At 38.4% G+C, this 15,171-nt stretch overlaps 1 protein-coding gene across 1 annotated transcript; it reads right to left on the reverse strand.

The window, feature by feature from the left end:
• Positions 1-429: 429 nt before the first annotated feature.
• Positions 430-5,274, reverse strand: LOC149167413 (ERAD-associated E3 ubiquitin-protein ligase component HRD3A-like). The gene is made up of 6 exons (XM_089432976.1): positions 4,056-5,274; positions 3,299-3,790; positions 2,340-2,561; positions 1,624-1,947; positions 1,284-1,526; positions 430-1,076 (listed from the first exon to the last, which is right to left on the reverse strand). Exons 1-6 carry the CDS (start codon positions 4,638-4,640, stop codon positions 885-887), a joined length of 2,058 nt encoding a protein of 685 aa, XP_089289102.1. The 5' UTR covers positions 4,641-5,274; the 3' UTR covers positions 430-884.
• Between the last annotated feature and the right edge of the window lie 9,897 nt (positions 5,275-15,171).

The following is a 15,171-nucleotide window of genomic DNA, read 5'->3' on the forward strand; positions in this document are numbered from 1 at the left end:
TTTTATTAAAATAAAAAATAAAACAGTACTCACCACCAATAAATTTTCTCTAAAATTTAAATGTCGCCACCTGTTCCCAATATGTTTTTCCCCACTCCTATGTCCTTGAAACTTAAAACTTAAAACTACACTGCTAAACTTAAAACTTAAAAATACACTGCTAATGTCAGATTGTTTTGATTGTACCCAAACTGCTTCATATTTATGAATGATAAAACAATTTTCTCTCTGGACATCCTTTCTATGTATATAACCTTAAATGTATCGCATGGACTTCTTGTACATGTGTTTGCTTTAACATAAGAACTCTCATGAGACATTGGTGCAGCAGAACCTGAAGCTAACCCAAACTTTAAAAGCATTTTGAAGCCATGATATGATACACATCCCCTACTAATCTTTCTTCCAATGATGGTTGAAAAATAGAACTATTAGCCAAATGATTCAAGGACATGGAAATAACCCCAATAACCCCTACACTCAACTTGTACTACTCTTAACGAAGATATTTTGCCTACATTTGTAGAGGAACCCCGATTCAACTCTTCAATTTTTTCCAAGTTTATCCAAGTCGGAAGGCGACTCACAGATGTCATATCTAAAAGAATGGCAAGGAAGCATTTTATCCGAAGAAAAAGGCAAAACATCTCCCATCCAAGAATCAAGATATTTGTTCAGAGTCACTTCGTATGGCCCTATATGATCTCAAACTGTCACATAGTCAGATGAGCCCAATGACTCTTCAACAATACTCATCTATTACAGTGAAGCCATTTTCATGCCGAAGGCCCCATGTACAAGAAAACACAATATGCCCACCAATGATTCCTAGTATGAAATGCACTATAAAATTAGACCAGACTGACCTGAGAAAGTCACGATTATCAATTATTATTTACTTGGGGTTGAGGAACTACTTGAGCAGCTAATCGCCTTTGCCTATCACGAAGATACAAGACTGTCAAAAGGCAGGCAAACAGTGTAACTAAAGTCAAATTGCCATCATCAGTAAGGGTCTTCTTTAACCAGCTTCCTAAGTTGGGAAGCATGTGAGGGAGAGAATCAATTAGTGTCACCTGCAGAATTCACACATCCTATTCAGATTCAATATTCACATAAGATACAGTCCATATAAAAATCATTTCACATCATAAGCTGGACAAAACATTGCTTCCCCTAAAATACTCTCTGAGCAATAGCCAGCACTCAAACATGTCATCACATTCATGTTAGCTAATTGATGAGTAGGAAGTTAACAAACAAAAGGCATTATCATGGCTTACCAAACAGCTGCCACCATAGTTCTTTCTAATCCATACACTCAGAAGTGCAAGCATCACAGGCAACTTGGCAGCTGGATCAGTCTCCAGTGCTTGATCATAATATCGTTTTGCCAAGTGCAAATCAAAAGGAAGGCCCTCTCCGTGTTCATGCATGTATCCAAGGTTGAACATAGCCTGGGCATTCACCTGGTAATGAGCATGCATGTAAGCCTCCGCAGCACGCTCAAAATCTCTGTCAGTGCCCTGCAAAGGAAGACCAGAAAGTCAAGCGCAATTCTCATGACCTATAAAAGCTGCCCCAGCATTCATATCAAGATCCCTAGAGAAAATAGAAACTCACCCTGCCATAATAATAGGCATCCCCGATTAAAAGTGCCGCATGCTCATTACCCTGCTCTGATGCATGCCACCAAAGGGTGTGTCCACGTTGATGTCGTTCAACTTCACTGCAGAAACCTGATTTTCCTATGCATATATCATATTCCCCAAACTTGTCAAGAACCCATGCAGCATTACTCTGTGCAACCTCATATCCAAGTTCAGCAACTCTCGAGTACAATAGCAGAGCTCTGCCAGTTTGGCCTTTCAAGTAACACTCTAAAGCCCATCTTAACAAGGATCCCCAAGGTCCTCTCTCTGCAACAAGCTTATACAATGTAGTGGCCTACAACCAAAGTAGATACCTTGTTAAGATTAGCATTAATACTGCAACCTTAACTCGTTAAAACAAAAGAATCTAAGGGTCTTACTTATTAGACTTGCTTATTACTGACTAGTTAAAACTGCTCGGTTGGCATCACTGAATAAATGTTAGGGTGAATAAACTGCAAATATCATCATCAGTAACCCTTGTTTGCCTAATTCAAAAGAAACAAGACCCATAAATAATGCCATACTCATTATCTACAGAGTCAGATAAACCTTATCCTTCGAAAATACAGAACTTTGTAAGAGCATTAGGAAACCTGTAGAAAACACCATCCAGACAATGGAAAAAATAGGGATGAAAGCAAAATGAAAAACTGCATATAAAAGGAAAAAGCAAGAGTGACCTACCATCTTCAAATCCTTTTTCAGACCAATGCCTTTATGGAACATTTTTGCCAATTGATAGAATGCCTTTGGTTGACCAGCATTGGCTGCTGTTATAAAATACCTAGAAGCTACCTTAATGTCTTTCTTCACACCCAATCCTTTCAAGTACAACACTCCCAGATTGTAATTCCCATGCCCATTGACGTCGTCATTTTCTGCCGCCTTCTTGAAGAATTCTCTTGCCTGTAAAAATATAACCAGAACTATAAATTTACAATACGTGCATAATAATGTGAAACCTGTATCTATAGCCTATCATAACTAAACCCCACTACTCTAACATACTATCCATACGATTATTAAGAATATTCAAAAAGCCTTATAAATATCAACCTTATAGACCTGAATTTTAGAATAATAAGCATCTGGAAGCAGGGATCAATTGATTTTAATTCAGAACCACTAGTATATAGATGATAATCAGATAGAGAATGATGAAATTCATGTCTCTTTAACATCCCTATGACTTCAGTTTTCCAATTAAACACTCAAGCGACCATTTCAAGCATAAATGCGGATATCTGTTGACACAATCAGTTAAATGATTTAGATCAAAGTTTCATGAAAAATAAATGTTCACTTGACAGTTGACACATAAACATTTCACAAAAACCATAATTAAAGATCACTCGTCTCCCCAAATCCAACTCTTTCACTGAAAATTTTATAAGGGACTGTTCGTATCAGAAATTCTAGGTTTATTAGGATTCAACTCAAGTGCATATTTTCTCGCATAAAATGAATAATTATTATTGACTAGAAATCAAATCAGAGTAGTTTAACTTCATTTTGGCATGACAGAAACCATGTTTAAGAAACTAGATGAATCCGAAAGTCTTAAAAAAGAGCAACCATACAGCTTGAAGGAAGAGAGAAAAAAAAAATTCAAAGATATCCTGATATAAATACTAGAAGCTTACCATTGTATAATTCTTCTTTTCTACTCCATGACCCTTCATATACAAATAGCCAATGCCATTAAATGCAGAAAATCGCTTTCGCCTAGAGGCAGCCTTGAACCACTCTAGTGCCCTAGTAAAATTCCTTTCAACTCCAGAACCTCGTGCATACATTTCTCCAAGAAATTCCATTGAATTTGCGTCTCCTTTCTCAACTGCTCTAAGAAACCATGATAGTGCTTTCCCATGATCACGGCGAACCCCTCTCAAACCAAAGTAGTAGAATATACCAAGTCTATACATCGCCACTGCACTCCCTTTCTGGGCCTGATATTCAATAATTTGAAAATCATCATCTTCCTCGCCACGTGACTTCCTTAGTGCCTCTTTGTTCTCTTCAGCTCCATCATTGATCCGAACTGACTCAACCAATGGTGATTCTTTGAAACTAAAAAAGCTAGCCACTGCTACAGATGCAAGTTCCGCATAGAGCTTCACAGATTTCTCATACATCTATGGAAAAAAGAAAGGCCATATGAGACACCTGTTTGGGATATTCTCATCACATGTAAGTGAAAACATTTTTCGTTCTGCCCATGCTTGTCAAACTAAATAAATATATTAAGAGAGGTTTTTGTTTAGAAAACCCAGGCATCTGCCCCATTTTTTCCACCGAGACAATTATATAACATTTTTATAGCCATATCAATGTTCCATTCAGCAAAGCCTAAGAGACTAAAATTGAAACTGGAAGAAGAAAATTAGTTTTACAGTTTACCTGTTGGCGATAATAGGTGTAAGCCAGTGCCATCTTAGACTGAAAGTTCCCACCTTCTGCAGCAAAATGATGATACAAAAAAGCCTTTGCATCACTCTGCTCAACCCCACTTCCGATATCATACAAAAAACCCAGTGTGGATTGGGCATGCGCATAACCACCCTGGGCAGCAAGATGAAGATCTGATATGGCTTCCTTCATGAGTTCCGGCTCACCTTCACTGACCGCAAACATCATCTTATTCACACCAGATATATACAACCCCTCCTCTGTTGATGAAATATTATCCCGGCTCAGAGTTTTCTCCAAAATCTTTCTCCATGATCCGGGATCAAGCTCATCCACTGATCTGTCTTCCATATCCCCGAACTCATCCAATTCATCTGAGTCCTCCTTTATAACCCCCGATTCCAATGAGTTGTTATCTTCTCCCCCTAATTCTCCCTGGGCACCTTCTTTCACTTCCTCGTCTTCTAGAAACAAAATAAACTGGCGCCCGGATGCAAGAATTGGGGTTATGGTAAGCATAAACATAAACAATATCTTTAGCAAACTTGAACATCTCAGAGAGCCCATATCTGCCATAATACAATTCAGAATCTTCAATTCGGATTTTCTCTTCTTCTTTTCTTAAATATCAAACAACCCCCAAATTTCTGACTGCTCTCAGAGTACCCGTGCCCATTTAATTCCCGATCAGATAACATTCCATATTTACGAGCATTCTCTATTGCCTACGTGAACATGAAAAATTAATCATAAAACACACTGAAACCCAGTTTAACCTTGTTAGAGAAAACCCTAAAAACAGATAATTGGTATCGCAAACCCTGCAGTTCTGAGAAAACAGCTTCTCATCCAGAGATCAGGACGATACCCATTTCAAAGAAGTTATTCAAAACGAAGAAAGAATTGCAAAATTAGTCCTTGTCAAGCGTAAAAACCGAAAATTGATTTTAACAGGTTACTGGTTTGACCCTGCCTTCGGCTTCCACCGTGCTGCTGCCCATGTATTTTCCGGAATATAATATCAATTCTCAATAGCCTCTTTCCGGAAGAATCTCGTTCTCGAATTTCTCCGGGCAACTCAAAATGTAACGAAATGCTGGAACCCACGAATAAAACACCCTGTTATTAAAGCAATAAACAAGACTCTCGGACTAAGTCAATTTAACACTGTGAGGCGGTGAGTCACTTTTAACACTGCGAGGCTTTCAAATACCAGGGAAAGTTAAGCAGATAGGCTGCGAGGCTTTCAAATACCAGGGAAAGTTAAGCAGATAGGCTGTGAGTTAGCTTTTACGATAGGCTGTGAGTTAGCATTTACGATTTATTTAGTTAGGGGTTTGTTTACAAACTCAGAGTATTTATTTTGAAGCTGGACAGAAAAAGGATCGAATACTTCAAGCATACTAAGAAATAATTTGTTCCATAGATTATCTTTAGCTTGGACGTTAAAAATAATTTGTTTCTTTCTTTCTCTATGTTCAAAATCATTGAATCAATAGCACATCAAGAGAAAAGTATGACTTCAATTCAGGGTTTAAAATTTCATAATGTTTAACTACCCGTTTTAAATTGTAAATTTGTGTTTTGGCTATATTGAAAGATTAAATAATAGGATGTTTTAAAATTGTCTCTTTGCTTAATAGCTCGTTTTTTTGGAAGTAAGGAAATAGGTTAATAGCCCAAGACCTACAGGCATCTTGCTGGAGTGAAAGCTGACCAAAAGTTATTCCAGATGGTGTGGTTTAACGGTGATGAGTTCAGCCTGGGGCGTGGTTTAGCGGTGATGATGAGTCAGCGCGTGGTTTAACTCATGAGTCAGCCTGCATTCAATAACAACCAAAGATGGTTGACAACTGAATTATGATAGGTTTTCCCACCTGTTAAAAAAATAAGATACTTGCAAATACACTTATTTCCTATAAGTATATATTTCAAATAACAACTATTTTAAAAAACAATTATGGTGGAAAAATTGAAGTTTAAAATTTTAATTTATATTATTGAAGAGTATTTATGAGAATTAGAATCATTAGTGATACAGTGTTTTTTTATGTAAAGGTTAAAAATTTTATGGGTATAAAAAAATCAACCATGTTATAGGTTGGTGTGAATCAATTCAAGTGAGTTTTCATAGTGATTTTGATGGCTTAAATGTGAGTTGCAATTTCTTAGCCAAAGGTTAATCCCACAAGCCACAAATTCGTAAACAAAAAAATTGTTAATCCCACAAGTCACAAACTAGTAAATAAAAAAATATACACCATTAAAAAATTAAAATTAATTACTTTATAGGTTGAAAATGCAAAGTTATTTATTTTAATATGAGATTTAGCAACTTTTTGGATAAAATGTTAAACAATCATTAGGAATAGTATTTGGTTTCATTAATGAGATTAAGGTTGGATGTTACTAAAAAGCATATAATCATACTAGAGGTAGTTTTAGTCATTGCCATAAGGGGTACTAGTTGTTAAAATGTAGCAAGAAATGCTCTATTTGACTTTAGTCATAGTCAAATTGAGTAAATCTAATTTCCATATTAGCAGGACAACTTAGAGGTAGTTAACTAGTGTGACATGGCTCTTGTCACTCAATTAACTCAGTAACTTCGAGTTAGAGGCTTGGAGTGTTGGAATCCAGAGGCACAGCAAACAAAAAATAAACACACAGTAGAATATCAAGCACATAAACACAAGAGTTTAACGTGGTTCACCCAACCAATCTGGGCTAAGTCCACCAAACATAGGCATCAGGAATTTATTAATCAAATTGGAGATTACATCAAGAAATCCTCACAAAACTCTCACCCTCTCAGCAAACCATCCGAATGATTGCCTGTTATATAGCATAGAGAATCTAACAATCTCATTAACTCCCTCACATCAAATATAGGAGGCATTAACTCCCTCCCAACAACCTGGAGCTAATCTAGGAACTGAATTTCTATTGTTGTCATCAGCTGAGATTTTTCCTATTTTGCTCCAAACAGAAAATCTCAACAATCTCCACCTTGACAACAATTCGCCTGATGCCCTGTTATTATTATTTTATCTTTTCTGCAAGCCAAGAGAAGCCAAACACCAGCGTAGCTTCTCCAACAAAACTGGTTTCGTGAACATGTCTGCACAGTTCTCCTTTGTATGCACCTTTTCAAGAGAGACTCCCCTTTCAGTGATAACCTGTCTTACAAAATGGTACTTAATTGGAATATGCTTTGATTTACTATGATAGGCCGGATTCTTAGCCAAATGTATTGCACTTTGACTATCACAAAGTAACCTGATGTTGTCCTGTAACCTACCAAACTCACCAAGCAAACCTTTCAACCAAACCGCCTCTTTGCAAGCATGCGAAGCAGCAATGTATTCTGCTTCAGTAGTGGATAAAGCAACAATATTTTGTAGCTTTGACATCCAGCTAATAGCTCCACCTGCAAGAGTAAAGACATACCCTGAAGTTGACCTTCTCTTATCCAAATCACCTGCAAAATCAGAATCAACATATCCGCAAACAGATTCACTACTCTTATTGTAAGTAATACAATAACTACTTGTGCCTCTCAAATACCGAAGCACCCATTTTACTGCTGACCAGTGCTCTTTACCCGGATTTGCCATGTACCTGCTGACAACCCCAACTGCATGTGAAATATCTGGTCGCGTACACACCATCGCATACATCAAACATCCTACTACATTGGCATATGGAATTCGAGACATATAATCCTTTTCTTCATCTGTATTAGGACATAAACTCGAAGAAAGCTTAAAATGGGAAGCTAAAGGGACTGACACAGGCTTCACATTATCCATACCAAACCTCAAAAGTATTTTCTCAATATACTTTTGTTGTGATAGCCATAGCTTACCATTGCTCCTGTCTCTGAAAATCTCCATGCCCAAAATCTGTCTTGCCGCTCCTAGATCTTTCATATCAAACGTCCTTGCCATCTGAGTCTTCAACCTGTTGATTTCTTCAATGCTTTTGCTTGCTAAAAGCATATCATCAACATACAACACTAAGATAATGCACATGCCATTATTTAACTGTTTAAAATAAACACAATAATCATATTCACTTCTAACATATTTCTGACTCAACATGAAAGAATCAAACTTCTTATACCACTGCCGAGGCGACTGCTTCAGGCCATATAATGACTTCTTGAGCCTGCAGACAAATTTCTCATTGCGATGGTGAACAAACCCTTCCGGTTGTTCCATGTATATTTCATCATCTAAGTCACCATGTAGAAATGCAGTCTTAACATCTAACTGCTGCAACTCCAAATCAAACAAAGCCACTAATGCTAACACAATTCTAATTGAAACAATTTTAACCACTGGTGAAAATATCTCATGAAAGTCTATGCCAGCTTTCTGAGAAAATCCCTTTGCAACCAGTCTCGCTTTGTACCTGTCTTCCGTATCATTTACACCCAATTTCACCTTGAACACCCACTTGCATCCCACAATTTTCCTGCCTTTGGGAAGTTCAACCAGATCCCACGTGCCATTCTTACCTAAGGCCATCATTTCTTCCTTCATGGCTGCTTTCCATTTGTCACTATTTGAACCTTCTACAGCTTCCTGATAACACAAAGGTTCATCATCATTAGCGATCAAAGCAACTGAAGTAACATGATCATCATACCTTCTCGGAGGGCGTTTGATCCTTGTAGACCTCCTTAAGAATGTTTCTGGTGCTTCCACAATTGGCTGTCTATCATCTGTAGGAACTTCTTCATGATCGCCATCTGAGACCTGTTCATGACCTCCATCTGAACCATGTTCATAATCTGATTCTGAAACCTGTTCATGACTAGAATCTGAACTATGGTCGTTATGACTATCATTAGAAATGCTGTCAAACTGAATATGCTGGAAATTAGATACATCATCCTGTTTCAATCTACTATTTACATCTAACTGTACAAGAGAGGATTCATCAAACTTTACATCTCTGTTGATGATGATTTTGCGGGTAGTAGGATCCCACAATCTAAATCCCTTTGTTCCATCACCATACCCAACAAAGACATACCTTTTCAATTTCGGATCTAATTTAGTTCAATGATGTTTAGGCACTAGAGCATATGCATCACAACCAAACACTCTGAGTTTAGAATAGTCACAAGGGTGTCCTTTCCATACCTCTTGCGGAATCTTGCAGCCTATCGCCGTTGATGGAGATCGGTTTATTACATAACAAGTTGTTGCCACTACTTCCGTCCACAACTCCTTTTGCAACCCGGCGTTACTCAGCATACACCTTGCTCTCTCTAGAAGAGTCCTGTTCATGCGTTCAGCAACTCCATTTTGCTGAGGAGTATAAACCGTGGTCTTATGCCTCTCGATCCCTGCATCCTTGCAATAGCTGTCAAACTCCTTGGAAGTAAACTCACCACCATTGTCAGTTCTTAAACACTTTATTGTTCTACCAGTGCTGTTTTCTACCAATGCTCTAAACTGCTTGAAAACTGAAAAAACATCAGACTTTCTCTTCAACATGTAGACCCAGACCTTCCTAGAAAAGTCATCAATGAATGATACAAAATATGACGAGCCACCATATGACGCTGTAGGGGCTGGACCCCAAACATCTGAATGGATATAATCAAGTATGCCTTTACTAGTATGTTTGCCTGTTTTAAACTTTTGTTTACTTTGTTTACCAAACAGACAATGTTTACAGAAATCCAATTTTCCAGATCTTAGATTAGGAAGTAACTTTCGGTCAGCCAAAATTTTCAATCCTCTTTCACTCATATGCCCCAATCTTTGATGCCATAAGTGAATGGAACTACTGTCATGTTCAGACACAGACACATGATCTGACCCAGTTCTACCTTCTAACTGAAATAGATTTCCTACTTTCTTAGCTTTCATAACTAGTAAGATGCCTTTGTAAATTTTCATTACTCCACCTTGAATTACAGTTTTATATCCATTCAAATCAAGTCCTCCTAATGAAATCAAATTTTTCCTTAAATCTGGTACATGCCTCACATCAGTTAACATTTTGGTTGTGCCATCAAACATTTGTAGTTGTACACTTCCTATTCCAACAATACTGCACGTGACATCATTACCCATGTACACAACACCATCATCAATTGATTTATATGTTTTAAACCAATCTTTATGAATACACATGTGGTTAGATGCCCCGGAATCTAACAACCAATGTTGATCATGTTTTGAAACATTAACAGACAATACCTCATCACTCATACCTAAACCAAATACTGAACCTGTATCTGTGGTGTTGGCTTCCTTCTTTTCTGTCGAAGAGCCTTCTTTAGCAGCCTGCTTTCGCTTCCAGCAATCCTTTTTCAGATGTCCAGCCTTGCCACAATGCCAGCACTTCACCTTTGGCTTCTTTCCTTTGGACTTTGAACGAGAGTCGCTATGCTTTCCCCCGGAGTGTCTCTCTCTTGAGCGACCTCTGGCCATCATTACCTCTGATGTAGAGGTGTCTGCATTCGACCTATTCCTCGTCTCCTCAGCCAACAAGGCTCCAACAACATCGTCAAACTCAAGGATGTCTGATGTACTAAAGCTTATGGAAGTAACCAAGTGATCCCAGGATTCAGGCAATGAACATAATATAGTTATTGCCTTATCCTCTGAATCAAATTTCACATCTAGACTGTCTAATTGCACCAGTAAGGTATTAAAAACATTCAGGTGATCAGCAATCGAGGTACCTTCTTTCATCCGCAAACCGTAAAGCTGCCGTTTCAGGAGAATCCGATTTGTCAAAGATTTCGTCATATAGAGCTTCTCAAGCTTCGACCACAAGCCTGCGGCGGTTTTCTCTGACACAATGTTGAACAGAACATCGTCCACCAGACATAACCGAATTGCGCTCAGAGCTCTATCGTCCATCTCATCCCATTCATCCTCCGTCATGGAAGGAGGCCTTTTGTTTTTCCCCAACAGTGCTTTCGCCACACCTTGTTGAACCAGCAGATCGTGCATCTTTACCTTCCAGATCTCGAAATTATTTTTCCCATTAAATTTCTCTATTTCAAAACGGGCACTCTGTGTTTTGGCCATCTCGTCAAAGAATCTCCAATTTCAATTTGAAATACCAGCAATTAAAAAACAAAATTGCCTATGCCTTTGTTTTTACACAACAAAGAAAAACTGCCTATGCCTTTGTACCTGTGCCTTTAAAAAAAAAAAAAAACAAACTGCCCTGTGCACTTATATTAGAACTGTCTTTATTCTATTTGCCTTTATTTAACTGTTTAAACAACCAGCAAATATATATATAAAGCCGTCGTTATGAACCCAACCAGAATTTAGTTTGCAAACGATTCTTGCCACCGTCAGTTTCATATATCCGTAAGCAAAGTTCAGGCTTACAAAGACAGTATTCTGATACCTAGTATAAAATTTATGTAGCTCCTCAGCAATAAGTCAGTTTTTTGTTGTGTAAAAATTGCAGTATATAAACTGAGCATCCTCTGAGCAATTACTCAATGGGTTAATTACGGTTTCGCAGAGAATTGCAAGGGCCGCACCGAGGCTGTGGCCCATTAAAGTGATACACACTTCCTCATCCTTGTAAAGCTCAAGAAGCCTCTTGATCTTCCCCAAGAACAGATCCCTGGCGCTGGTTTTATGTAATACGCACAGCAAACCATAAAAAACAACTTCACGCAGGTTTTATGTAACACTTCACGCAGGTTTTATGTAATACTGCACGCAGGTTTTATGTGATACTTGGCACGAACAGCAAACCATTAAAAAACTTCACGGAGGTTTTATGTAATACGCACCAGCATTCAATTACAAATTCGCTTTGCAGTTTTTTAAAAAACAATTACGGTTCTGTGTACGCACCAGCATTCAATTAGCTATCCCACGCTGCCTGGAGTACGCACCAACAGTTCCAGCGCCCAGCAACGTGCTCTCCAATTTCTGTAACTCAAGACAGCGTGCTCAATCCATGAAAAAAGATCCACGCAACAGCTCTTCACGCAACAGCTCCGGCAACAGCTCTTCACGCCGAAATTCACCAGGTGACTGTATCTCTCCACGCAGGTTTTGATCAGCTCCAGCAACCAACTCCGCGCTCCACCTCCAGCAGTTCCAGCCGCTCCTCCAACGTGCTCTGATACCAATTGTTGGAATCCAGAGGCACAGCAAACAAAAAATAAACACACAGCAGAATATCAAGCACATAAACACAAGAGTTTAACGTGGTTCACCCAACCAATCTAGGCTACGTCCACCAAACATAGGCATCAGGAATTTATTAATCAAATTGGAGATTACATCAAGAAATCCTCACAAAACTCTCACCCTCTCAGCAAACCATCCGAATGATTGCCTGTTATATAGCATAGAGAATCTAACAATCTCATTAACTCCCTCACATCAAATATAGGAGGCATTAACTCCCTCCCAACAACCTGGAGCTAATCTAGGAACTGAATTTCTATTGTTGTCATCAGCTGAGATTTTTCCTATTTTGCTCCAAACAGAAAATCTCAACATGGAGTTCAAATATGCATGTGTTGGTTGCAAAATTTTAGCAATTCACTTCAATTATTTTCAGTTGTATTTAGTTAATCGACCTCTAACTATTGATAGAGTTAGTTGAAGGTCAGTTATGTAGTGGGATAGCAATCTAACTCAGAGGTTTGCCAGTTAACTAATTAATCAACCCATAATGGCTAATGTAAGCATGAAATTTGAATTCCTCAGCTGAAGTGGAGATGACAAAGTAGTGTCACATGAGTTGTATGCTAGTTTGAGTGTACAGTTGTTGCATGCAATCAAGAGATCAATCCTTGGGAATTACAAAAACAAATAGGAGGAAATCCTCATCTTTTAGGAGCTAATTTCCTTAAGAATTGTGCAAGGAAATAGGAGGCTAGATGAGCAAATAATTGGCTAAGTGTTTGCTAGAGTTTCTCGTTCAGCAGAGAGAAAAATTATTCTTTTGCAGGTTGTGCTTAAAGTTGGAGCAGGAAATTATAATAGTTTCTTTATTCAATTTATTAATGTAAAGAGACTTGAGGGGTTTTCCCCAGTTGGGTTCCCCTAGAAATCACTGTGTAATTGTGGTTTTGCTTGTTGCATGTCTATGTATGCTATTCTAAATTGTGATTTCCATTCCGCAAATCAATAGAGTAGAATTGTGTCTCATGCTTTTTAGTTTGAAATCTTGAGCAATTGCAATTTCTATCAAATTTATACATGGTATCAGAGCCCTGAAATTATATTAGAACTAGTATTTCAAACTTGTCTCTCAGGAATTTCGAATTTGTAGCTTCAATGCAGTAGTTTTTTCTTCATGATCGGGAGAATTTCTTTCAATGCACTGAGGTTGGAGTATACCCTGGAGGGTAGCTTGAATTTCATAGCCTGGAAGGACTGAATGAAAGCAGTGCTCGATGACAATGGCATGTTAGAATATGTTAAAACTAACATTGCAAAACCCCAGTAGTATGATGCACAAAAATTAGCCCAATGGAAGAAGGATGTTGCGAAGGCCAGGAGAATTCTTCTGGAAGGTGTGAGAAACCATGTGGTCTCAAATATCCATGGCAAAGAGACACCATTTGCTATGTGGAATACATGACTGAGTTATTAAAAAATAGCAATAACCATAGAAAATTTGCCTTGAAAGACAAACTTCGAAACATTAGAATGTAGAAGAATGATATTATTCCACAATACCTCTCCAAGTTCACACAAGTTTGAGATGAGCTTGGAGGGGTTGGGGAGAATCTTTCAGAAGATGACCTAGTGAGCCTAGCTCTTCTAGGCCTTCCAAAATCCTAACACAACTACTAGGACTCTGTGAATGGAAGGGAAAAATTACCGAATTGAGAAAGGTTGTGGTCCGATTTGGCTCAAGAAGGGTTCAGGAGAAATAACCGAGATGGAACATATTCGAAATAGACTTCACCCTAATAGCATGCATAGCCAACAATGTTATGGGGAGTGTGTGGTACCTTGATTCAGATGCCTTGTTCCATATGACAGGGTGCAAGGAGTTATTTAATAGGCTAGAGGAGAAAGATCTATATATGCATATCGAAATGGGGGATGATGGGAGGTACAATGCTATAGGAAGTGGAACTGTCACCTTTGAGAGGGAGAAAGCCTCTCCTCTTCGCCTCAAAGATGTTATGTTTGTACCTGAGCTAAAGAAGAACCCGATCTTTGTAGTAGTATTGCAGGATAGAGGCTATGATGTTATTTTCAGTAAAGGGAAATACTTTTTGAGACACGTAGCTATTGGCTAAATGAAGCAGATCAGGGTTTGAGTGAAGAACCTATACAAAGTTGAGGTGGGAGATTGCATTGCATTGGGAAGTAAGGTTGAAAAAGTGCAAAGTCGAGACGAAGTAGAACTCTGACACTGGAGATTGGTTCATCTACACCATGATGCCTTAAAAATCATGCACCAATTTATCACCAGCCTCCCTAAAGGCTTCCTTGACCAGCAGGATGTTTGCAAGGGTTGGACATTGAGGAAATATGTCAAATCCACTTTCCACGACCAAGAGAGAAAAGCAGATGGAATCTTGGAGCGAGTCCACTCTTATGTTTGTGGACTCTTTTCTACAGCCTCCACAATAAAACATAAGTACTATGTTATTTTTATTGACGATTTCTCTAGAAAATGTTGGATCTATTTCATGCGGAAGAAGGATGAAGTTTTCTAAAAAATTGTTGAATTCAAGGCATTGGTTGAGAAGGGCACTGGGAAGAAGGTGAAGGCTCTTAGGAATGACAATGGAGGTGAATTTGTTTTGCATGCCTTGAAGGATTTATGTGCCAAAGAAAGTATTCAAAGAGAACTGATAGCGCCCCATAACCCATAACAAAATGGGGTAGTTGGGAGGAAGAATAGGAGCATAGTGGGAGAAACAAGAGTCATGTTGCATGATAAGGGGTTTCCATTACATATATGGATAGAAGCATGCAACACCACAGTCTACTTTCAGAACCAAAGTCCTCATAGAATACTTGGTATGATCACACTAGAGGAAGCTTTCTTTGGGAGAAATCCTAATGTGTCTCATTTCAAAATTTTTGGAGCTTCATTTTATTGTCATGTCTCCAAGGATTTGAGGAAG

The sequence above is a fragment of the Pinus tabuliformis genome, chromosome 5_1 (genome assembly GCF_031772625.1).
Source record: "Pinus tabuliformis cultivar Carrire ecotype Pingquan chromosome 5_1, CPIR1, whole genome shotgun sequence".
Lineage (NCBI taxonomy): Eukaryota > Viridiplantae > Streptophyta > Pinopsida > Pinales > Pinaceae > Pinus > Pinus tabuliformis.

Excerpts from the sequence above, each read along its gene's own strand:
- LOC149167413 (XM_089432976.1), bottom strand. The coding sequence starts at position 4,640 with ATGGCAGATATGGGCTCTCTGAGATGTTCAAGTTTGCTAAAGATATTG. Across the intron at positions 1,948-2,339 it reads TGAAAAAGGATTTGAAGATG|GCCACTACATTGTATAAGCT; the intron begins GTAGGTCACTCT and ends CTTTGGTTGTAG. Across the intron at positions 1,077-1,283 it reads ACTATGGTGGCAGCTGTTTG|GTGACACTAATTGATTCTCT; the intron begins GTAAGCCATGAT and ends TGAATTCTGCAG.